The sequence below is a fragment of the Eleginops maclovinus genome, chromosome 4 (genome assembly GCF_036324505.1).
Source record: "Eleginops maclovinus isolate JMC-PN-2008 ecotype Puerto Natales chromosome 4, JC_Emac_rtc_rv5, whole genome shotgun sequence".
Taxonomy (NCBI): domain Eukaryota; kingdom Metazoa; phylum Chordata; class Actinopteri; order Perciformes; family Eleginopidae; genus Eleginops; species Eleginops maclovinus.
In genome coordinates, this window is record NC_086352.1 from 30647549 (window position 1) to 30674626 (window position 27078).

A 27078-nucleotide genomic window follows, 5' to 3' on the forward strand; every position below is an offset into this window, starting at 1 on the left:
TGACTTAGAAAAAAATAATCCTTCATGATGGGTCATCTTTGGTATGATTTGCTATTATGCATGACTGTCATAAACATCCTACCCACCTAAAACAGAAGGCTGCGTGTTTCCGTTCCTTCAGGACAAACTGCCTCCGTTCTTTCCTCCTTCACATCTTTCCTCACAATCTCGTCCTGCTCTTACCCACTCGACAGTCACAAAGTATTTTCTTTTCTATACAGCTGGGTCTCTAGCTCTCCCTAATCCAATCCCCTTATCCAATTCTCTGTGGCCCCCCATCCCCACACAGTCGTCCCTCGTACACCCCGCTCACCCTTCCTTCCTAACCCTGGATCTTGCGGTAGAGCCGCTCATCCCTATCAGTGCAGACCTGTTGGCAGGAACCCTACAGTGTTGCTATAAAGGGAAGAAGGGATACAAAGAGATGGAAAAGAGAAAAGCACAGAAAGCCACAATAACAACAATTTATATGAAGGAGGGCGCTGCTTATACAAGAACGAGGAGAAATGAAATAAATAAAACCGCTGGCCCAGATTCCAATTGTTGGGGAGATGTACCGAGCCGTGACATTTCCATTTTTGAGATGAAATGGTGTAAAATCCTCTAGACGCCGGGCTGGGAGAGGTCCATAAGGACCTCCTCCCACCCCCCGAACCCCCACTCACCCACCCCCCCATCTCTCCCTCTCTTTTCTCTCCTGCCCTGCAGACGCAAAGCACTTTCAAGACAGGCAGACAGCAGCAAACCACCTGGGAGCAGCCTCTCTCCCGCAGACTGAGTGGATCCCAGTCAAACTCTGACAGTCTCACGTGGAAGCGAGGAGACAGACCCTGAAATGTTCTGCCACCTGTCACTCAAACTGACAACGTGATGTGAAAAGAATTAAAAGCAAATAAAAAATGATATCCAGCGCGGTACGTGCGCGGTTTCCCTGAGTGTGATGTGTTAATGCGTTCGCGTGTCAGTGTGTGTCGCCTCGTTTCAGCTTTGCTTTACTTTCCACATGACTTTAAACGCCATTGGGATGACATCAGTCTAACGGTTTAACATTGCAGGGAGAAAATATAGGAAACCACCAAAAATATCTTTTTTCACAGATTATTTTTGGGCCAGTTTATGCTTATTAAGCAACACAATTTTGAAAAGGGGAGATAGAGGAGATGACCGAGTAAAAGAACCCTAGGCTGGATTAGAACCTGCTTCCTCCGCAGCACAATATATTTTACCTCAATATAAAAACGTAACATGCTATTCAAATGCATCAGTGTGAAAGAAGCTGTTCACTGCATAAACAATGATAAGCTGTAATCAGTGACATAATCGTTCTTTTTTCCCCCAACTCATTTACAGTTCGTTGGCGCATTGATGTGGCGTCTCTGCTCTGTATTTCTGGCAGATCACTTGTCAATCACACTGTGGCCCGGACGTCTTCTCTGTTTGAGTTTCTGTGGGTAGCAATCTTTTGTCTCTTTAGTCCTGGTGGCTATCATTGCTCATGCTAACTACCAAGTGATTTTTCACTTTCCATCACATAATGCGTGTCTCCATTAATATATACCTGGTGCTGGGTAGCAAGTGTTAAAGCGTTCACTTATTATTCAGGTATATCATAATGTAATTACATTAAATATAAAAAGAAAGAGTAAAAATATATAGTTTAATGTTCCAATGTATAGGTCTAATGGACCCTACAAAATACTGTGGCAATCCAAAACATCCGCACCATAGGGCCTTGAGCATTGATCACACTGCTGTAGAATGGGTTCTGTTTCACAAGGAGGTGCAAATGGACAATGATTGAATCTGACAGGAAAACACTGAAAAACGAAAAATTCTCTGTGACCTCTAGCTTTATGGATTCATGTCAGTAGGAGACATTTCTAATTTACTGAAAGTAGCTGACAGTAGTGCATTTACAATCAAGGAAATCATTTCCCTCAAATCCCTTAAAGTGAGACTTTGTAACTTTTAAAAGCCAGGAAATTGACAGTAATGTCAGTGAAACAAAATAGATGTTCTATTAAAAGTTTGCAGGTGTCAGTTTACATAGGCCTTAAGTCAAGTTGCATACAATCCTGAGTGTATTTAAGTGATTAATATTGTGTTTAATATATTTTAATTCATTTTTTTTCATGTATATTATAATATAATTTGGGTATACTGAGAAATCACATTAAAATTATGAATTAATGATGACACTGTATCCAAATGAAGGTCATTTGTGTAATTGAATCTTTTGTTACTTATCAGCAAGCATGTACTTTTATACCTATCCAATCCAATCCAACTTAATTTCTATAGTACATTTAAAAACAACAGAGTACACCAAAGTGCTGTACATCAATAAATACAGTATATATAAAAATCTACATTAACAGCCCATAAAACAAATGTAAAACATAAGACAATGAAACCATACTTAAAGCCAAAGACTGAAAACTCTCATATATGACGTAAAAACAGTATAAAACACAAGTTAATAAATCCCGAATAAAAGCACAGACTGACAAGTTGTATACGTGGTCTGCAAACGCACGGGAGCATATATATAAAGAGTACATTTAGTGTCTTTCCGCTCATGACATAATATACAGTATGTCATGAGCGGAAAAGGTTAAGCCGTCAAGAAAAAGATAATTGTGCGCCTTTGTATGTGTCACCATGAGAGTGTGAATGTGTGTGAATGATGAGTGCCTGTACGAGTTGGCGGGAATGGATAAAAAAAATTACTCCTTCCCCTTTTGTCTGCAGGGAGAGAAATGCTTCTGTGATATTATTGCTTGTTATAAGGTCAGCAACTCCATTGGGAGTACCACAGATCTAGGGTTAGGGTGAGGCTAACCCTAAAACTCTTCACCCAAATCTTTGGCCTTTTCCGGAATGCCAACTGCTACTGTACTAACAATGCATTTTCTTCAGTTGTTACTAGAACGTGGTTTTCATGGAGAATCCAGTAAATTATAAATAACAAAACCTCAAGTCCGGTGGAAAAGGCCTTCTCGACATTGAATTTCCATACATTTCAAAACCACCCAGTTTACATGAGTCCGTGTATTACCATATACATCATGTTAGCTGTCAGCTGTGCTCTGGCAACATAAGGACGCCTGCAGTAAGAAACAAGCTTTACAGAATTTCATTAAATTTCCCTCACCAAGAAGAGAATAGCCGACATCGAAAACAAAGATGTCAGCCAGATTTGTTTAAAATCCAAGGCTGGTTTTGCCAATGCTTGTCACAGTATCAATATTTTGGATTAAAACACAGTCACAGCTATTCTATTTAAAGGCAATTTGTGTCAGACAGACATGGAGACTGCCAGATGTCACATTGCCTTTTATTTGTGATCAGTCAGGTAGAAAACGACAAAGCACAGACTCCAGAGAGAAGCAATACTGAGGGAGCATTTCATGGAGTGCACCTGAAATGTTGTTGGTTGGCTGCATTAAGTACAGCTAAGGGCTTGTTTGTCTCCTGAGTGCAGAGGACATGGCAGCCCACCAGAGCACTCGCCCCCGAGTGGTTTAGACTCAGACCGGTTTAGTCTGGTCCGGCTGGAGGGAGGGGGATTGAGACAGAGAGTGATTCTAATCAGAATCTCGTTCAGTTGGGGGTCAGGAGAAGCTGCTGCATCTCCTCCACAATGGATCAACCTTCACTAACCTCAGCTTTCTTTTTGGGAGCTTCTTCCCTTACACATGTTTAGGAGACAAAGATAAAAAATAAAAGATGGGTAAAAGAGACAAGAGGAAGGACGATATTTGTATGCTAATGAGTGTAATTTATGGGTAAATCAAGAGTAAAGTGATTATTAAGCAAAATTAGCAAGCAACATGTATTGACTGCCTCATTCCGTGGTTCATAAAATTTATTTTAAACTAATAAAAATACTCTTTAAAAAAACAATCCTTTTCATATCAAATGTCTTTATCATTCTGTGTTACTTCACCTAAACAATTTGCTTTTAGAGCTACAACGATTTGTAATAATTTGATAAGAAGAAATACAGCATTCCCACACTTGCTTGAACTTCAAATTCAAACAGTTTCAAGGAATTTCTAGGCAAAATTCTCTCAAATTTTAGGAGGAGAAATAGAAAACTGAAAAATCAAAATTAATACATGTTGCAATTTCTGGCGATAGGTGGCTCTTGAAACAGGGACAAAACGTCTTGAAACACAGGCAGAAAGTGGAAGGACCTTTAGCATTTGCAGACCATTAACATGCACACAAAACCTATCAAGCATCCTACAGGAAAGGGAAAACCCGAAAAAGCATTAAAAGGGCCCCTGTAAGTATGATTTCAATCAAAGACCCACACAATAAAATAGTTACTGCTAAACTAGTGTGATGAATTTATTTGAGCTTCGAAGGGCTTTTTTAGATAAATCTGATTTTTAAAGAAAGAATGATCAATTAAAAATAATGGATAATCATGATAATATAAATAATTGTTAATAGCAATCCCTGCATGCACTGCAAACAAAGAATGTTTCAAAGGCAAATTATTCAGTGATGATTTTTCATTATAAAGAACATCCTTCTCATCATGTAAGAAGCGTTACTGAGGCTACAGCCTTCTGTTAGCCAGCATATCTGGAAGGATTAAAATCTTCCACACTGTAATCATTTTATCAGCTCAAGGCTCAGGCTCACAGCCTCATACAAATGCGAAGTAAGATCAAATGGTGCCTGGTAAGGGGCGATGCATCATATTAAGCCCTCTGTAACAATAGTTTGTTTCATCTCATCCCTACAAAGAAAACACTTGACATTTGCGATAGATCACGCTCATCTTGAACATTTGTTTGAATAAAAAATGTAAGTTTTGGACTTCAAAGAAAATCACATGTTGAGACATTTGTTGTGACAAAATGCAAACTGGCACCAACATGTCTGGTTGTGTGTGTGTAATCTTGGAGCAGTTGCTTCTCCGAACTGATCAGTGGCTTTGCAGGAGTTGGCAGATGATTAATGCAGCATTCTATTAGCCACTTACAACTTCCTCTTATTTCTCTTGCAGAATTGAAAGTTTGATAATGAGCTGTGTTAAAACAGTCCTTGAGAACAATTTCAAAAAGCTTTATTTTGACTGCAGAGACGTTTTTGGGCATCTGACAGTCACAAAGTGCCGGAGCAAGAATCCATTGTCCTGGCTCTTCCACAAAATTGTAAAAATTGATGATTAAAAGCAAAATAGACACTGTGAGTGTAAGTGAATGACCTCAGGGCAAAAGAAAAACAAATAAAGTATCCAAATAGGCAACAGGCTAAGTGAACGAAGCTGGTACCTTATGACCTATTCCGTGCTCCATCACACTCAAAACATTTCATTTTTGAGTGACAAGACAGGATGTTGATATCTGGACAGTCTCAAAGCAGCAAACGTGTGAAGAGATCATGTCAGCAGGGGGGTGTCATCTGTATACACACTCATTCATTATTCAGTCACTGCTGTGTCCATTTCCGTCACCATTCTTTAGTTACCTTGCCTAAACAAATACCAAAGTAATATTAATGCACTATGATTATTCAAGTAGTCAATTGGCAGCTTTTGACAATTGATTAATAACATACACTCATCATTTGTTAAACGGGTCTCTGTATCTCCCTAACATACACATAACTGCTCAACCAAAATAGAGTCACCATGACAGCAGATATGGACGGAGATGAAAAAAGATGTCATTAACCATAAAAACGTTTTAACGAAAGGACATCACGCAACCTCAAGGCCTATTTCGTCCTGGCAATCTCATCACTAAACATGAGGATGCTATCAGAAATGTGTGGGAGGAAAAAAGTAGAATGCACAGACTCTGCTCTATAGCCGCAGCCAATCTTTGAAACCCAGACTGCTCTCTGCTCGCCGTGCAATTACACACAACCTGTTGAGTGTTGTCCCTGGAATGCGGTCAGCAAGTCGCTGGAGAATTAATGAAATGCCAAGATGGAGGGAGAGAAATTGCCTGTATAACCTATCCTCAAGGTGCCCTTGTGGTATTTCCAAGAGTAAGTCATACAAGAAGAGAATATAGCAGTGCTGGTCAAAGATTGAAAGTGAAAGTTGTGCTGCCTTCAACTCATAATCTACTTCTTTTTTTTCTTTTTTTTTACATTGGTGGAAATGAGAGGATCGCTTCCTCGTTGCCGAAGACTCTACAACAGTCTCCAAAGGTCACAGGCATGAATACATTTAATTGCATGCCTTGGTGTCAAGTCTTTTATTAAAACAACTAATTATAGCCTGAAAGGACTCATTATTAACCTATACTCTTCATCGCTTCTTGAAGTTACACTTACAAGCTTTTTCTTTCTTGATTTTTTTTTTTTTATAGTATCACTGCTGTCAGTCAATAGCAAATGGTAAAGAAGGAAAGGTTGAACCCACAGTAAACTGCACTCCTATTTTGAATGTTATCATCCCATTGAATATAATATTATATCACTAAAATTCAAATTGTACAGTTGCTGCAAAATAAACCAAATCCTTCTACATTGGTTAGGTTTACACAAAGGTCATGGTTTGGGCAATAACAAGTATGCTGGTTAGGTTGTGTGACTTAAAGTAAGCTTACATGTTTGTATCGAAAGAGACTTTTCTTGTTGATGTAAGTTCAGGGTTATGTCCAAGGGTTAAGGTTTTTTAAGGCACTTGCCAACCCAAAGTTATGAAGCTGATAAAAACCCATTAACATCCATTCAATGGGCAGATAACCTCCAATGTTGGTAAAACTGGCATCCGCTTCCTTACCAAAGTAGAGTCTGGATCCCTGGCAGTGACAGTGTCTATAGCTGTGTTGATGGGGGCTTTCTGGTAAACTGGCATGGTAAGGGGTAAGGCCCCTTCCAACCCATATCAATGAGACTGATAACCACTGTTAAAGGTTCAATAAATGTCCAGAAAACAACCAATGTTGGTGCAACTGCATCCACTCTCTTACCTGACAGAGCTCGCAGAAGAGTCTGGATCCCTAGCGGTGACACTGCCAATGACTGTGTTGATGGGGGCGTTCTCATTCACTTCTAGCAAGTAGACTGGTTTCAGGAAAACAGGAGGTTCATCGGAATCCTCCACCACAATCTTAACAGTAGCTGTGTCCTTGAAGGGCACACCGTTGCCAGGCTCAGAGCGGAGGTTGGTGGCCTCAACTTTAAGTGTGTAGGCTCTCTTGCTCTCGTAATCTATCACCTGTAGGGAGGAAAGATGGAGGAGCAGTAAGTATTATGCTGTTTCCTGACAAATCACATGTTTACAAAAAAGTTGTACATTTACTCAGGTATTGTACAATTCTGAATAGTTTCATGTCATGTTACTTTATGCTTCTATTCCACTATACTGTCCCGCAAACACGAGCTGACTGGAAAGACCATCCAGAAAATGTACTAATTTCTCTTTTAAAATGATCATGCTATATTAATCTTTGAAAATAAGTTGTAACAACATAAACACACACACACACACACACACACACACACACACACACACACACACACACACACACACACACACACACACACACACACACACACACACACACACACACACACACACACACACACACACACACACACACACACACACACACAGGGGGCTTTTATCTAAAGAGTCCCAACCTTTATTGGCATGAAAGAACACAAATCTTGCTAATGCTCTCAGTGACAGCAGATTATAAGAGCTCTCTTACTGCCACCCCAAGCAGCTCACAAAATAAACGAGAATAGGTGCTCATTCACCACAATCATCTCAAAAGGTATAGTTTTCCAAAGAGAAATAAAAACAGTTTGTACAGGACGTGTCATTTTGTGACTGACATATCTGTTTAATTGCTACTTCCATGCAGTATTTTCTTTTACAGATGGCTTATCATTAATATTTAAAAGGAAGCAGAGAGTCACAATTTTAGCCTTTTGGCATCTCCGAGGACACCCCAGAATGTCACAATTTCATTCGGAATCACCTCTGGTCGCTCTCGTACGACGAGAATAATGGGATCAAGTCACTTCCACGCTCCATAACCGGGATTTATAGGGAAATCAAAACTGGGCCTCGCCGCTTGAGGGGATAGGAGCTAGCTAGGCGAGAGAGAAGGACTTAGAGGAGGGAAATGCACACAACGGGTAATGTATTCAGTTAGAAAAAGAGGGAGCAAGAGGATCTGTCCCTGAGGTCAGCTGGGGCCGGTGCTGAGAGCTCTTGGGTGCACGGGGGAATGTGTGGTGCGGGTCCAGCTGTGAGACGGTAGATGCAGCCGGGGGGACGGGGGAGGCAACCCAAGGCTTTGACTTCCACACCCCTGCCATCAGGGCACTAGTAGACAGACCAAGCCACCAAGCCTCTCCAATCCCAGCTCCTCCATGTTTAAGGAAGCTATTTGGAACACTTTCATTATTAACCTCCCCTTCGTCTTCTTCTCCTCACCCAACCCCCCTCCATTCCTTCCTTTTCTCTCTCTGAGCCTGCCATCTGTGCTGAGAAAGTACATAGTGTGGCTGGACCTCAAGCCAATGGATTACACTTATATTCCGAGGGCAGTGGAGAGTAAGAGCTTGTATAAGACGGTGGCTGGATAGTCAAAATTATTGTATGGAAATGGATAGAGGGGAAAGGACTACTTTTTAATAGGAATTCATTTTTTGAAAGTCATGTATTGGTACCCACATTGGTTTAACTGCTCGGTGTCCAGCAGATTTACAGTATGTCTTTTTTTAAAGGTGACTACAGTTAAATCTAAATATTGTAACTCCAGCTATTTCATGGTTTACTTAAATTAACCGATGATTGGCATGGGTTACTGAAAATTGCACAACATTCAAGTCTTCAAAATGTTCACTTGAACAGGCAGACTCAAACCTAAAAGCATGTCTCAGATACATGCCAAATGTCAGGGAAGTTCATTTTAATCAGTCAGGTACAGGCATGGTCAAACCAGGAGATCCATCAAACAGGCAAGCAAGTCCAATAAGGGGCAAGCGAATACTCTGGTTCTGAAACCAGGCAGGGAAGGACAGCATTTGGCAGAGAACAAATAACACTTGAGAGCTTGGAAGTACACATGAGGGCAGCACAGTGATTAGACACAGATGGAAAAAAATTAGGGCGGGAAACACTCACAAAGGTGGGAAAACAGCAAGAGAGGAAGGACAACTACCCAAGACACGAAGAGAGACTACTTTTCAAAAAGAAAAGAGGAAACATAAAAAAGCAATATCAAAAGGGGCATTAAATAGAACTGGTGTATTAGAGGCAGCATTTTTGTTTTTCAATCAGAGCAGTTAAACGCTGAATTACTGTCGAATGTCTTGGTACTTGATAATTCATACAACGGACACTGGGAAAATTAGCATACGTTTGGAGTCCTGTTTTGGCCACTTTGTTGAATGCTAATCCAAAATTCACTTTTAATCTCTCTAGCAGAGGCTGTGGGTCTAAAACGCTACACAGCTAGGTAAATTCAGACTTGAATGCTAAATCCCTATAGTTTGGTCACTCTTAGGGACATCATATACTTTAGTACATTTATTTTGATAAGTTGTTAATACTAGAAAAGGTCTGTAAGTAGAGTACAGTTCTCTGCCAGGTGTCTATCGCCAACAAAGAACAGTTTAATCTTACTAAGTTGTTTCTGCCTTCACAATTAAGATGGTGGTGAAAATATAAGCATAGTATATTGAGTATACAATTTATTTGCAGATGGTCTGGTTTAAAATGAGGCCAAACATTTCTATGGATGTCAAGCTTAAGCCATGACAAAAGACAACATGTGGCCTGAAATGTTATATTTTAAATCTAGGCAATTTTCATTTGTCTTGCAGTCAATGATAGTATAAAATGGACAACATAATTGGTTTGGCTGCGAGATAATAACAACATTTAATAAATGCAGATTTAAATAAATAGATTGTGTTGTGAACTACAAACAAGTAACAAATAATTTTGCACATTACTCCACGTTAAATTCCATGGAAATTGGCTCTCCCCTTATCAAAATATTGAAATATTTTTTTTCCACTTGACAGCAACTACACACAACTCTATTTGTTTCCAGTGTCCTAACAGGAGGAGAAAGGGGCTTTCACTGTTGCTGGCGTACCTAATTACATTTAAGGAGAACACAGTGGCTTCTCTGATTTGCGCAGTTAAGTTTGATTCTTTACTTTCAATAACAATGACAAAATCAAAGATAAATACTGTATGATCTCCTTCCCATGAAATCAGAACAAAAGTCATATTCTGACCGACTCAAATTATTTATTCAATAAACGCACTAAGAATGAGTAAGCCAGCGAGAACCACTTTGATTTTTATTAGTATGCATACTGTTGAACAGATACTATTTGAGATTCATAAGCGCAAAAGAAAAACAGTAGAGCTCCGTACTAAGCATTTTTGGAGTGAAGGTTGCATAGCCAGTTGAAATTATTATATGTTCCTGGAAAAAATAGCTCATGAAGAGATGTCTGACTTTCACAAATCAATAAAGCGAACGACTAGTTTCTCCTGTGTTGGAAAACCTATCAAGACCATGTCCCACGCTACTGCTGTGTCATCTTTTGGTTCTCTTGAGCGTTAGCATCAAATCAGAATGTACACACATGCCATTTAGAGACTTCAAAGTTCAGTGTTGGCTGCAGGGGTGAAAGCTCAGCATCCCACGAACATCCCTCGACAGGCCTGGGGGCTGGCAGATAAAAAGCTTAAAAACCCAAACAGAAAAGAATATCTCGCCTGGTTTGTGCCTCTCCAACCTCAGTGAGATCAATATGTTTTTAACCTTGCCGCAAAGGATGTGTAATATTTTTATTTTTTACGTTAGATGGGAGTTCAGAGACTGGTACAGAAGTTGACAGCGACAGGGCGTGTTGGGGAAAGAGCTACAATGAATCCCTTCTTCTGTCACCCCTGTTTGGGGATAACACCACTGAAGACGTAGAACAAAAGAACAAAAGCATAACAACCGCTTCTTTTAACCTCGACTTGCCGTCTGGAGGAATACGAAGACAGTAAGTGTGCAAATGCCTTGCTACTTCTCCCAACACAATATCATCTATCTTGTTTAAGCGATTAAGGCAACCAACTCGCGGCTGCAGAGAGAAAGCTGAACAGGCACGGGAAAAGCGAGGCTGTCTCTGTCGGATATGGAAGTGGAGGTTGAATAAAAGTCTAACACATTTGACATTTGCTATGTCAACAGTTGGACATTTTATAACTTTGTATCGCGTTTGTTCTCCGGCACCGCTGTTTTCTTTAGTGGCTGTGAATTGAAGCACCGGCAGATTGCTTTAGCTCTTATACATTCCATCTCCCACACAGTTCACACTTTGACAAAGTCATACCACATGTCCTTGGGGTAATGTCATTTTATATCACAACACAATGGCATTCTACTTTTGAGTGATGTATAGCTTTGCTCTCCTGATGCCGAACCAACCATGACTCAAGACTTAAGAACGCCCATCCATCAATCACGTATGATTCAATATATGCAAACATCCTCCAGCAAGCAGAGCCAGTATAGTTGTAGGATATGGAATGCATACATAAATAAAAAGCTTTGGTGTCTTTGATTCAAGAACCTTGGTTTGATTCTCCACAGATGTACTTGAGATACAGCTGTGCCTAATCTTGCTTGCGGGTCATATTATTATTTAAAAGCATTGCAGTTTTTTAAATGTAAATTCCCCACAGTTCCGTATTGAAAAATACAGGACTGGGTGCTTTAAATGTCTACAGGCAAGTGAAGATATACAGTCTCAAGCAGCTTTTATGCTTGAGGAAATATTAATACTGCATATCTAGACACTTTTTACATTGTGAAATTGTGTGAGATCCTTGGATAATTATTCAATCAGCAGCAAAGCATGTCTTGGTCCTACTTCAAAATTAAATGATGAATGCAATGTTATTATTGTGAACACTTCACCGGCATCAGATAGTACCACGCCATTATGTTTGCCTCAATGTAAGAGATTTTGGGTTTTGACAGGAGTGTCGCTAATTTGCTTTCGTCAGTACCATGGGAATATCTTGAACAAATTGAATGAGCATTGTATTTTCTAGTTTGAAAAACTATCGCTAATGTTTCCTATGCAAGGCAATTAACAAGCAACTGCTTTGCTGATGTTGCTTTGGGACCAGTTGTAGAAGTGTGAAGCTTTTCACATGTTGCATGTGCTAACATCACAAAGAACATCCGGAAGCATTAGGTAAAGACCATCTGCGTTTATGGTGGTGACATTGAGGGTGACAGCTCAACTGGATTCAAGGAACGATGACTGAATCAATGTTCAATATGTAACAATAAGCTAAGAATGCTACATGAGCTGATAATGCTACATCTAAATAGGCAAGACTGTAACCCCAGAAGGAAATGTTCTCTGAAAAAAAAAAAATCCAGAACTCTCAGTTCCCTACATTTGTGATAGTTGTTTGAATGTCCACATAAACCGAAAGTCCATCTAGAAAGCTCATACTATACCTCGAGCAAAAACCATGTGAAATTGATAGTGTTTTTTTAATGGAATAGGAAAAAAGTAAAATTTATTTTAGCCTTGAAGACAGGCCCTGGCGTTTCAATATGTAATGTTAGAATTTTGAGTGAAGCTTTTTCCATAAAAATACAAGGGAATATAATTACCCTAAAATCAATATGAAAGAGAACACAAACTCTGAAGTCATGTTGGCACAAAGTTAGAAATCATACATATGGAAATCGTTTTAGCTTATGTCTTTAAGAAGCTGTCACAGCTTGATGCAGGGACTATAATTTTGGAAATCTAGGACCCTGAAATCATTATTAAATCATTATTCAGTTGATAATTATTGTAATACGAATCACTTCATTATAACAGAAATGAAATACTGGGACTATAGACCGACCAGCGGTTCGGAGGCAGGGCTTAAGATAGCCCACGTGCGGATGCTCTATAGACTCAAGTCCCAAGATGATCTGGATCATTTTTGTACTTCCTGTCAGTCCATTTTTGGCTTCATGCGCCACTGAGCAACATTCAAAAGAATGAACAGTGCCCCGCCTCCAATGCTATAATCAAGTTCTCTTCATACATCCATGGGCATCAACCAGTGCTCGATGTTTCTGGTTAGCTAGCTAAAAACCTTTAAAGGCTATCTCTGCACCTTGTTGTTTCTACATGCTGCAGAGTTACAACTAACGCATTCATTGACCTTGATAGCCTCTTACAATCATAGAAAAAGCATGAGCAGATGACTATAGCCATTTCCAGCTAGTTTCAAGGTCTTACCCTTTTCAGCCGTAGAATCCCTTCTTGTGTCTGCGCGTCGGTGACTATCTCGAACATGCCTTGTTCATCTCCCTCGATGATGTTATACGTTGACTTGGCATTATCACCGATGTCTCTATCATTTGCCTTCACCTTGCCGCCCATCTTCCCTATTGGTAGGTCTTCAGGGATCACAAACTCGTACAAACCTGTGGAGGAACAGAAAATGGATTGGAGAATTGTTGATTACCTTTCAGAAAGTCAGGGAAGCGTATTACAGCACTAAATCCTCATTACCTCTAACAAGAGTTTGAATTTTGAGGAGCGTGTTTGAGGAAATGTACAAAATAACATTCATTTTCCCCGATTATAACTAATCAGAGAAATACTTGTTTCCTCCGGTAGTTATTTGGTTTTCTTCCTATTTCAATTTGGGACAGGAAACAAAGTTACTTACTTTTAGAAAACTTTGGCGGATTGTCGTTGACGTCTGTTAGCGTGACCGTGACTGTCGTGGTTCCCGACAAGCCCCCCATGTGACCGCCCATGTCCTTAGCCTGTATGACCACAAGGTACTCTTCTCTCATCTCCCGATCCATCCCATGGAGAGCAATTTTTATGGTCGCTGAAGGTGGAAACAGTTCATAACACATTAATGCAATTATAAATATGACTGATATACTCTGCTGCATCGTTTTAACGATGCTCACGCGAGCATGCAGAAGAAAAACGAGGCATAAATACTGTAACCTTCACACCCATCTCACTCCTCAGTTTGTAGGCTGCATTATTTTCCACCATGACTTCACACAACAAGGGCTCCACACAAGCAAAAGGTTAAAAGAAAAATCCCTACAGGTTTACTCCAGGTCTTTGTGAGCATGGCAAGGTGGCCATGACTATAGCACTGAGAGTCAGCTGTGTTTGTTTTCCAGTGTGTTGTTCCGGGGTCTGCAGTCATTTGTATTCTGATTGAGTGTGAATTATGCTGTCTGTCTTGTATAATCTTGAATATTGTATGCAGAATGGACCTTATTGACTCTGCCACGGCGCTGAATATAAAAAGGGCTCAGCATCGGCATATACGGATAATCCACTCAGGAAACAGAGGCCCGCAGGATCATCAAATGAATATAAAACCCCTCATAAAAGCTAGGCTTTGGCATGACACCCTGCCTCGGTCCTGAGCTGCCTCAAACAATGAGAATATGCTTTGATATGATGAATAACGTGGGAGGGGTTAGGATGTTGTCTGTGCCTGCATTTTCAATTTCTCTGAAGTATTTTCCTTCGAGATGTAGCACAATTTCAGGGTCAGCTTTGCTTTTTGGAGGTCACGCACTGATGATCTGAACAACTAGAGAACTTGAGGGACAAGAGTTGGACATGTTTTACAAAATACCTGCCTGAAATCAAAACTGCAATGGAGTAAATTCCATCCTATTTTATCACCAAAACAAGATGTTTTTACATAGTGTCATTATTTTGTTTAAGTCTTAACCATCATCTCCTTTAGCTCCCTTAAAATGGCTTTTCTTGGTCTTTGCTTCTATCCCAATGGCTTACTTGCTATGCATACATACAGTATAGTGATTCTGGGACAAGTTGCATATAATTGTAAATGCAGCAAAAGATCCAACAATAAACTATAAGACAGTTTAGTATATTAACATTCAATCCAATTAACTGCTACTACAATAATACTTATTATATAAAAATGTAATTTAATAGAGCACAGCAATAGACAATGATCCATGTGCTGAGTTTCACATGCAGTAAATCCAGAGGACCCTAAGGCTCTCTTAAAGATGAAAATAAAACATAGAAAAAAGAAAATTCCTTTTAAGCACTCTCAAGCTATAACCTCAGTTACAACAGTGTGTTATGTATCTTCTAATCCGCTGGAGTTGTTTCTCTATGCATTACATTAATGCACACAATGTAAACAATATTTTGTTTTTAATTATAATACTGTCAGTATTGCACATCCCTGAATTCTGCACATTGCACATGGTAAATCCACATATTTAATTCCAATTTTAATTGAGTTTCTATGGGAACACCTATATTTCAATGTAAATATTGCTATATTTTTATTGTTATTATAGTTATCTTGTAATAGTTTTTTATCACACACCCAATTTTATTTTTATTTTTATGTATGTACAGTATATGTATGCACCATAACACCAAAACAAATGTCTCATATGTGTTAACCTACTTGGCAATAAACCTGTTTCTGATTCTGGTTCTGATTCACACGACAGGACAACTGGAAGGAATTGTTGCCATTTTAAACACTCAATTGACCATTGAAATAAAGGGTTTTAATACAACTTGTCTAGTACCTTATTCTAATGGTCCTCTCTATGTTTATACATAATTTAAATTGGCTATAAAATTCTCTTATTGACAAGTAATATTTGTTTTGGCATGACATAATACATTATCCTCGAATATCATTTGAATAAATTCCACAATTTTGGTGCAATTTGTATATTTTTGTTTTATTGGTCTATGTTAAGTTTATTTAATACAAGGTGATATGCCGTAACATCGCTTTCAGTCCAAAAACACTAACTACTTAATTCCAATAAGTTGTGGATGTTTTCAAGTTTGGATTGAATCAAGTTGTTGATTAAGTAATTGTGTCATGGTTATAAAGCAGTGTTATAGCATATCTCCTTCATTTGAACCATCAAGTTGGTAATAGCCTGCTCGAGATGAATTTGATTGGAAATCACATGCCTAAATTGTTCTTACAACAACAACAACAACAACAACAACAACAATTGTTGTTAAGGTGTACCTGTCTATTGTGCTTTCATTGGGTCTTCACACTGGTTTATAAATGAAATTGAGTCAAGATATCTTTGCAGAGTAAGTGGCATAGGAACTTGGTACATTGGATATTTGGCCTATATTCGGATAAAACATTTTTTGGGACCATATTATGGTGAAGTTTAGTTTTAGTTAGTATAACTGCATATCCCCTTTCAGGAATTATGAAGTTGGTAGTGGATTGGTCGGTATGTTATTTGAATAGAAAACACGTGCCTCGAGGCAGCACTTTACTTTTGATAAACCTTAGTTTTGGTCTTCGGGTTTGACCTGCCTCTCAATGAGAACATTTGATCTTCACAGAAGGATTGGAACTTTACGAACTAAAATATTGTGCAGAATTAGTGGCTTAAGAACTTAGTACATTGGATTCATGCTTGTCGTGCAAATGCAACATTGATACATGCTGTTTTATGTTACTGGTCTTAGCAGTGAAAATTAGCTTCGAGTGGCATCAACAAGGTAGACCCACCTCCTCTCAAGTCAGGCAAACAAATTAACCCATGAATAAAAAGAGCAACACAAGCAAGTCACTTGTACTCCCACTTCCCATACACACACACACACACACACACACACACACACACACACACACACACACACACACACACACACACACACACACACACACACACACACACACACTTCAGTCATCATGCCACGAGCAACACTCTCATCTCTGTTGATCATCGTTAATTATTCAAATTAATTCCTAATCACTGAAAAGGGAGGATAGACAAACACTCATTTCCATAGAAATTTGCCTCAACTTTTTTTTTTCTTTTCTTTTTTCACCGACCATTAACCAAGTGATGAATTGGGGCATGATGTTTATTTATTTATTGAATGCTTTTCATTTCCAATGTGGCATGGTAAGTGTCAAACGCATCCTAATGGTTGTTTTCCCCCTTACCTTTTATTTTTCATTAACATTCATTAAAACATCTGGCTCACTTGAATGAGCCATCTGCATGTGCTGCACAATCACACAGAGCATGAATGCTAATCCTTAAATTGTCCGTTCAGTGCACTCTCTAAAGCCATGATGCAGTAAGACTACGACGCCAATGTAGAAGAAGAGCCTGAATTTCTATGTCGAGCTGATCGTCGCTTCTAATTATGTGCATACATTTCGAGCCTCCCTTTCTCCAATCTTGTTTATTGTGTGCTGTTTTCCAAATTGTGAGCAGTCGATTTCCATATCATTTCTTATTAATGTAATTTCACCATTATTTAATCATATTGCTTACAGACACATGTTAAAAATCAGCTGAAAAAGCAATTAGAGATCCAATCTGGAGTCTGTTTGGAGATAACTTTATGCATCATGATGCTGCTGAAGAGTCTGCCTTGTGAAAGGAAGAAGTAATTATTATTATTACTTTGAACGCAAGGATGTTACACAGCAGCATGTGAGCCCTGGCCCATTTAGCATTGAGGACGCCAATCAGCTAATGGAAACAGGCAACTCACTGATGCCCACGTGAATCTTATAATTTAGTAGTTTTGATAATGAATTTCATGCAACCCTTTGATGAACCATACAGCATATCACAGATGACAAAGCTAAACCAAGACACAAATTGTAGAAAAGCCTGCTTTTGTTTCAATGTATCAGCGATACAGTAATAACTAATACTACTTTTTTAAAGCCAGCTGAGGTTAGGTAAGTGGGGTTCGACACGTTTTCAAAAAGGAAGCACAGAGATGATTTTGTTAACCGTAAAAAAATATTTTTAAACTAATTTGGGTCCAAAAATCTAAATCAAATCTTTATCTCGTAAGGCAATCTACTGTGAAAAATGATCTATTAAAAAATGTGGTTAGAAAAATGTCCAACCTGCAAACCAACATTTTGACTCAATTGCAAGTTCTCCTTGGGGGTCGACCAAAAATAACTGCTGTTTCAATAATTGTTGGGAGTAGAAGTTATTAAACCATCCAACAGGAAGTAATCAAACATTCCAACAGGAAGGATGCCTAAGCTGACCATGTGTAACGTTGTTATTGCTCCGTCAATGAACACGCTTTGTACAAACAGTACCGTGCTAATACTTCATGCTTTATTGCCCCAAATAAAGACATTTTATTTTGCAATACAGACGTTAACAATTTAAGGGTTATAATGTATATATATATATATATATATATATATTACATAGAATTAAGAATACCTGTGTCTTTTCAAGTAGAAAAGAGAAGTGCTAATTAAGATTTTGGTAGATTTGATTGAATTTTTTCTAAAAAATGTTGTGCAGAGATACTGCTTCTAAATCATCGTTATTAAAAGTTACATCAGCTCCTCTTTCTGCCAGAAAAAGGGGAGTTCGTCCTGAAACTTTTCTGCCTTGTCATATAATCTTTTATGGAAGGAAGATTAAAGGTTCTAATTATATTTTTAAATGAGACTTTTTTTTTCCCTTATTGTAAAATATACCAGTACGATATTATCATTACAAATTACAAAGCTTTACATTGCTCAAACTAAATATACACGTTTTTGTCTCTGTAGCCTCTACTTCCTGTTTGTGTAAAGCTACACGTATTCTGGTCTCATTCAGCGGGTCCAGGGTGACTATATTATCCAGATTGCAATCACATATTGGTAAGATGGTGTTCATACAGTATGATACTTTCCATTAGTGATGTCAGTCACTGTATCTGAGAGATCTGAGAGATATAAATATTACCTCATTACATTTATTAATATAAAGTCAGACAATAAGACCTTGCAGCTCTGCAAAGTGTCACCATCCTCATACTGTATGTTCATAATGTGTTCCTCATTTGTACATCTGTTTACAAACCTTATATCCACATATGAACTCTATACATTATTACAATGTTTATTACACATACACAATTGTATGTCTTTTACTTTTATTTTAAGTATATCATATGTTACCTTTGAATCCTTTGAATATTATTGGGATTCACATATGGGTCTTTGACTCAGCACATAAGCAGTGTGGGTTTTATTTATCTTTTCTTCACATAAACAATCTGTTTTCCTGCATTATTTCATGTTTTAATGCAAGCTATACCCTTTCTTATTTCAGTTTTAGTGCCCACACTGATACACATTTGTTGCCCAAGCCTACTGTTGAAGCTTTGAAACATAAGTGTGCATCTGTAGAGGGAAATGGAGGGCGCCCGGGAGCCTGAGTTAACAGCAGCCTCACGCTGCCGTAATCTACAAACATCATGAAAAACAGATGGGCCGAGTTACCTGCAGTCCTGTTGATGTTACACAACTTTTTAAACAATAACCAGCATTGTCAGCTCCCCTTCAGCGTGCATTTGCTTACGTTGTCCCTGGAGAGCCCGCATAAAATTGGTAAGGGAGACATGTAGACTGTGGTTAACAATGTTGTCATTTAGTATGCTGCTAAGGGCTTTTTTTTAAATCCCTTTACTGTGCTTTCAGAGAAGGAATGAAATTTTAGGCTAATGCACACATGTGTAGAGTGCCATCTCCCTCAGAGCAGTCTTTTTTTTAACAGAATTCATACCGAGAGCTTTATAAAGGCTTATAAACTGATTTTAAAGTAAAGTATTAAAATGTAATTATCATAATATTGAATTATATAAGGTGTTGGTTATATCCAGAGGTATTAAGGTCCTTAACTAAGATTATACCACCATATGAAAATATTCCACTAAAAGTAAAAGTCCAGCATTTGGAACTTTACTTAACTAAGTGTAATGTTACTTATTAATAATAATACAAATGTAAACAAAGTATAAAAAGTAATTTTGCTGTTCAATGTTGCTATTTCACTATTATATTGTCAGGATTAATATTAATGCTGCATCAATGTGTATGTTGCATATTTTACTGCTGTAGATGTTTAATGTTTTGCTCCTTTATAAACTGCTTGATAGTTCTATATGCAGTTATGCATTATTTTGGACATATTCTGATCATTTTCAGGTTCATATTTGTATTCTGTGCCGCTACTTTGACATGTCTCCATGCTTTAATGTTCAAAAAGCTCTTTATTTTCCTCACACTGCCTGTGCTGCAGAATCTCTTTTCACCCTCTGTCTGAAACCAGAGCCCAGTCTGCTCTGATTGGTTAGCTGGCCGGGTCTGTTGTGAATGGTCAACAGCTTAGAGATGTCCCAGCCCTTCCCCTAATGTGTTGGAGCACTAGCCAATACAAATGCAAGTGTAACATAGTGATGTCAGTAGGTCACAGAGGTAAACAGAGGGAGGTGCTTCATGCAGAAGGGGAGCGTGTGGGAGAGAAATGTGGGATGTTAGCCTTTGCAAACCATTTACATGCACACAAACCTATATAACACACTACAGGAAAGGGAAAACCCCAAAAGAATAATAGGGCCTTTTCAATAAGATCATCATACGTCTGTCAAAAACATTCATAAACACGTCCTTCTTTTGTTCATCACAAACATTTTAAATCAAATGATTTGGTAATACATGTTTTTTGACTGGAAAAGGAAGTAAATAAAACTTGTTACATCATCAAATATGTATATGCTGTCAATAAATGTGTTTCGGAAGTTCATGTAATTCTTTATCATCTGCATAACAATCAATGTCTGTGTCTTTTTTTTCTCATTCATTTGGTAATTCCTCCTCGCTATTGAGCCCAGGAGTTCTTATTGAGGAGAAAAACAAACTCATTTGTGCACTTGATTTAATAATTTGTGCACACGGATTACTTCATTTGTGCTTTTGATTTAATATTGTTGTTGACGTGATGCAGCTTGACTTTCAAGGTCTGCCTCTCACCGCCCAAACAAAGCCGCAAAGCCACTTCTAATGGAAAAAAACACAGTGGCTTAACCATAGTAACTGCTGCCTCCACACAAAGGACAATTTATGAGTGCGAGGCTTTTTCTTCCACTTTTAACTCTGAGACAAAAGACATAATACAGACACAAACAACTCCCTCTAAACTGCAACAAAAAAGCTAACATCATGAGAATGCACATAACCTTACATTGTTCATTGGGTATTTTTCTCCCTGCTATTTGAGACACATTTATTTGCCTAAACTCTTGATTGACCTGTACCATTAATTGCATATAGCAGGAACTGCAAATTCAAATCTAGGCTTCATTAATGAATTGTTTTTCTCTTCCTGTTTCAGAAACTAATGTAAGGCAACATAATGTTTAATTCAGATGAATAATATTTTCAATTACACAATAATTTAAAGTCAAATTGCTTATTTTGAATAGCATACATGGTAGCACAAAACACCAGGTGAACTCCAGACTTGGAATACAAAATATGATTTTAATATAATCATTCAATTCTTTCTTGGTCATTTATTTTTAAATTATATTACATTTTCTCTGTCACTGTAGTGGAAATACTGTTATTTGGGCACTCATTTTAAACAGTTCTTTTTTTTTTTTTCATCCCATTCGTCTTTTTTTATTTGATATACAGTATATGTTACTCACTTCAATGTCACATTTAGAGGAGTCGCTACATTGTGGTAGACAAAATGCCGGTGATCATTAAACGCTTGGAAATAATTGCTTTGAGGTGTGAAAATGTTGCATTTAATAGTTGTATATACCTTTTTTTATTCCATGATTCTTGCTTTAAAAGTATTTATTGCATTTTTTGTTGGGGGTCTGATACACAGCTGGGTTCCAAAAGCCTTAAATGGGCCACACAGTTGAGATAGGAGCTTACATTCATACATCTATTCGCAATAAGTTCAACCCTTCAATGGAAAAATTATTCCCGACAGTGATTTGGACGTACTTATAGAGTCCCGCTCAAATCCTGATAGCCCACCACTTGACCTGAGGTGACCTTGTAAGCTCAGTTATCTGAGTCGAAGCAGGTAATGAAAAAGGACAATGTTTAAGGTTCTGACCCCATGTGCCTGGCACTGTCTAGAAGAAAACGACTTCTGAAATAATCCTTAGATGTAATCACTCTCGCTGTTAAGCCCATTTCTTTCCTTTTTGTTCCATTATGGGCGTGGCGTCCCTTCATTACATTTTGTAATACATTATGCTCTCCGATGGTTAGAAACAGACAAAGGATTTGCAAGCTGTATTAATAGCTCCCATTAAATTTAATGAAGCAACGTTTCTATCTGGCAGAGATCTTCGGCGGGCTTTGTCAGCCAAACAATGAATATCACCACAAAGGGCCCCAAAGAGGTGTCCTGCTTTTGTGTGTTCCTTTTATTTGTTATCAACTTGACATGGCCGTCTTGAACAGGTGACTCTTGAAACCAACTTGTTAAACATGCTCTGAGATGGCCTCCAGTGTGTGCAAATTTGTTCCATAGAAAAGAGATTCATCTTATAATACTGAAAAACCAACAAGCACAGAACCACACTTACCCGTGTTAGGGTCCACAGAGAAATATGGTTGTCCCTCCAGTATGCTGTACACAAGTCTAGCACTGTTCCCGTACACTGGATCGTCGGCATCTGTGGCTGTTACCCGGGTAACTGGGGTACCTGTGGGCCAGAGAGACAGAGTTAGGAACTATGACTTTATAAGCAATCATTTCGACATTGCTGTGCCAGTCAAGATGAGACTATTCAACCCTATGGTGGGTTGATTAAAAAAAATCATCTGTATCCGGCATGCTTCACAAATGCTCTGCATTGCCAATTGTGTCATTTTTTATCTGGATTTTATCATATAGAACAGGGATTCCCAAAGTGAGCTGCCACCAGGGGGTGCGCAAGATGAAACATGAAATGGTGGTCTGGTGTAAAAATATTACACAGTGTTGTTTTTTAAGTGGGATTTTCCATGCTACAATAAAAACAGGAACAATAAACATTTCCTTTGTAATCCCTTTTATTTTAAATCAAAAAATTCTAAAAAACTATAATTTATAGTTTTTGATAGAAACGTAGCGGCTGTCTTCTTCTACGTTTCACTGCAGGCTAGGATATATGCGCGCCAACTCGTTCTTTCAAATATGATTAATTGGCTGAAATCAGGGAAACTGTGAAGTGGAACGTCTCATGACAAAGCTATTTATATGGCGATAAAACAAAGCTTTGTTGCATTTTTTTTGGAGGGTGCGTCAACCCGGTAGAGACGTAGAAGGGGGTGCGTTGCAAAAAAAGTTTGGGAACCGCTGATATAGAACATTAGGAAAAGTATGAAAATTATTGGTATGGGTTGGGCATCTTCTTAAAAAGCAAGGTACATTGAAAACACAAAAGAAATGCAAGTACAACTCTGAATGCGACTCCTATTTCACTGTATGTCAACGTCCAATTGATACAGAGTATTTAATGATACAAACTTAAGACACAACAATCATTTACAACTGCATACTTTTTCATTATCAACATTTGTTAAAATAATGGCAAATAAAGTTTGAGTAGTGCATCCCAAATACATTATTTCCACTGTGAGTGAGTCAAGCTCTTTAAAATCAAAGCACTATATATATTAAATATTAAAAGTCCAATTGAATACCTCCCCATGCTTTTCCAAACGTTCTTCACTTCAGCAGAAATTATAAAATACACAGTTAGACACTACAGGCAAAAGATATACTATGCACTCATTTGGGCTAAAATGCTGTTCAGACTCTTGGAAAGAATAATATAAATATGTTGGTGTTTATGTTAGTATTGAATTTGATTGTGAAATCATTTCTTAAAAACATTTCACTATATTCAACTAAAGGGTCCTGCACAATCCATTACAGTATGTCTTCTGTAAAAACCTGTAACAATATTAACGGATGGCCATGTTACTCTTTCACAGCAATTGATCTTGAAGAACTTCCTCGTCTCTCATACCCACTGAAAGCTTGAAAACACTGCATTGAATGTTAAGATATAATGATGTTTTAGCACTTAAAACCTGAAAAACCACACCAAAACACTTCCGGAGAAAAGTTGGCTACGTTAATGTCACACACATAAAGACACTTATTATTATTTGTATTCTCCAAATGTTTATCGGTTATCCCTATTTTTTTTACAAGAGGTTTGCAGGAAATGTACGCAAGGATCTTTATCAATATGCTGACGCTCAAAGCAAATCACAAAATAAATTTGTAAAGATTCAATCCTCCATTTACAGCTCCATTATAGGGTTTAAGGGTGAGAAACATTGGAAAAACGGAATAAAGAGACTATTAACGCAATTAAACTCCTCCATTGTAATTCACAGTGACCTCGCTCGCTCCTCATCAGCCTTGTTGTGAAGAAGTGTGTGTGAGAGGGAGAGCAAAAGTAGGAGAGGAAAGAAGCTGACGGTGAGTAACACGCTGGCAGGAAGCTACAGATGGTATGATAATTGTTTCTGTGAAAAATGTTTAGAGGTGTTCTGACAACAAAGGGATGTCCCTTGCCGCAGACGGCACAGGTCCTGCCACAGGCGCCTAAGTCTGTCCACTGCAGATGAAAAAGCATGTAGCGCAGACCTCCGCCAAGTTCTGGCTCCAACATTGTGATTCAGTCATGAATTAAAACATGAAAATCAGAAAGGAGTGCCAGATGTACTGGAAACACAATCCCTGTACAGTGCCCTCATAAATCAGACTTCTGTATTCTGTCGGCTTGTTGTCTTTTGCTGCCTCTACAAGCACTGAACGAACCTTCAGCTGACCCGCTGACCAGTGTGCAAGACAATCATGACTTAAGATACTTGGGATCTACAAGAAGTTCAAATAAAACTCCTTGAGTACATATTTTATCTCCAAAGCAAAACATTCTAGTTCAAGGGCCTTTGATAAATCGTACTAAACCAAAGATGGTAAACGGACTGCATATACATAGTGCTTTTTCTATTATTTGAGTGTACTAGTCAGTATTCATTCATTCACAAACTCACACACTGTGAGCAATTTTAGGATAAGCATTTTACCAAAGGACACATTTACTAAAAAAGGGCTTGGAATCAAAAGCACCAGTCTTACAATCATATAAGATACAGTATGTTGTAAGACATATGAGGATAAGCTTGTAATTCTATGCCACTACTGCTGCAGCAATGTACTTTTCCCCGCTGTGGGATTAATAAAGGATTTCTGATTCTGAAAAGGAAAATGAAAAGAATGTTGTGAAAAATTCAAATGGTTATGTAGTCCACAATATTTCTTTAATTGAGGTTGGCTACATAAGCAAGTCAAACCCCATCCGGACATTGCCAATTTCACAACATGTTTACAGGTTGGTCAAACAAAGGCTTGGTCTCTTAAATACCTATATTGAGGCGTGGTCACTTTGAATGACAGGATGGCACAAGTCACTAGCTGCTAGGTGTCTGTTCTGCGGATTAACCAGTGTCTGCCTCAACTCTACCTAACATCCTGTTCTTTTTGCCCATTGTTAGATTATCCAGAAGTGAGGACTTGAAGCCTCTGCCACAGAGACTAGGTCCATGTTTTATTCAGTCTGTGGTTGTAACATCTTTTTTGTTTGTACATTCATCTATTGTGTGATATGGGCAGACAGCTCTAAGAATTTGGATTCATGAATATAAAAATATGTTAGTGAGGTTAGATATGAGTCACAGCTGTTTTTGGGCTTGGGTAAGAAAAAAAACATTAAGACTTTCTTTGAGCTTTAAACAAAAGATACATCTTACATCAATGTCTTTTTTCTGCATACAAATCATTAGCTGGATAAAACCTTTTAAAGCATTTGAAGAATATCTCTTTCATTTCTCTTAGCAGGTAAAGAAATGTAGCCAAACTCTTTCTTAAAAATATATCTGTAAATCATGTTGACTAATATGACAAGGAACAGTATAACCGTATGATCTCTTGATAAGAACTACCTATTTCATTCTTAGTTTGCCATGGAAAACAAGTACTAGTTTGCCAAGTTTTCCCGGCAGTTGTTCATGAGATGTTTTTCAGATCCATACACTCCTTTTTTTCTTTTAGTACGTCTGCTACGCATGTCCTACCATTGATTAATCGTCACCGCCAAGTCAGTGGTCTTGTAACAGCAAAAAAAAAGAGAAAGCCACATTTACACCTTAACTGGAGTAGCGGTTTCCACCGTTGCAACCCAATTATTTCACAGTGAGAGAGCCTCAAGTAGTCCTCGGAGACAGAAGTGTTCTTGTAATTCATAGTCTTATGATGACCCATGCTGTTGTGTTGCCAGAGCTTTCCTTGTAAATTCCATACCGCTTGTTATACCCTGTGCCTTTTGCAGTGTTTAGTTCACAGCCGATCAATGTTTTTTTTTTTTTTTCCTGTGTTTGTGTTTTCTGCAATAGCACTAGCACAAACAGTGCTGATAGACTTTTTCTTTACTTAAATGCAATAACCTGCCGCTCAGGCCGTTCACTCTACATTTGAATGAAATAAATTGCAAGATATTCCATTGCTACTCAAAGTTCAGCTTAATCAACTGCCACAAATGTGTTAGATAAGTCAATAAAATATCCAACAAATTGGTTGACAGGATGTAAGGAATCACAATTATATGAACTTTATCTGACAGATGTGTGCAATAATCCAAATTGGTGGGCTTGAGCAGTAACAAATTATATCCTGTGTGCCATAGGTGTTTGCCAATTGTCAAATGAGCTAAATGAGAGACAGCTAAAGAAATTGCATCTCGTTTTTTCTCTGAGATACAGCGTCTTATCGGCCTTAAAGTTAAATTACCACTACTACAGAGGGAGAAGGCAGCCCTCCACACATCCTTATGAAAAAGTACATTCATACTTCTAAAAGGTGTCTGACTATGGCAAACAGGCGTTATACATTCAGTTACACTACAGATTGAAGTTGGGGGAAATAGACGGTAGGGAAAAGAAAATCTTCATAAAAACAGTGGAAGCGGTGAAGCATGAAATAGCTCCCTCTTCCTTTCCCCTCCCACAGGGGTAAAATGCTCCTCAACAAAAAAAAATTAGGGATTAGGAAAGCCAGTGTTTTGGTCCTGTTTCAAATCAGTGCAGATTAGCTCGTCCTTCCCCCTTTGATAATGCTCAGAAATTTCAGGGACACTGGAGAAATGGATGCAGCTGTGGGCCAAGCAAGCAGGCACAGAAAC

General features: G+C 38.3%; 1 protein-coding gene across 2 annotated transcripts in view; it reads right to left on the minus strand.

Moving 5' to 3' along the window:
• The window catches only part of cdh8 (cadherin 8), a 102142-nt gene that overhangs the window by 12553 nt on the left and 62511 nt on the right, over positions 1 to 27078 (minus strand). For both annotated transcript variants that reach the window (XM_063882665.1, XM_063882664.1), the window contains exons 4-7: positions 22426 to 22545; positions 13700 to 13867; positions 13264 to 13451; positions 6945 to 7192 (exon numbers count right to left, since the gene is read on the minus strand). In XM_063882665.1, the coding sequence (XP_063738735.1) occupies positions 6945 to 7192; positions 13264 to 13451; positions 13700 to 13867; positions 22426 to 22545 (724 nt within the window). The remainder of the gene's footprint in view (positions 1 to 6944; positions 7193 to 13263; positions 13452 to 13699; positions 13868 to 22425; positions 22546 to 27078) is intronic.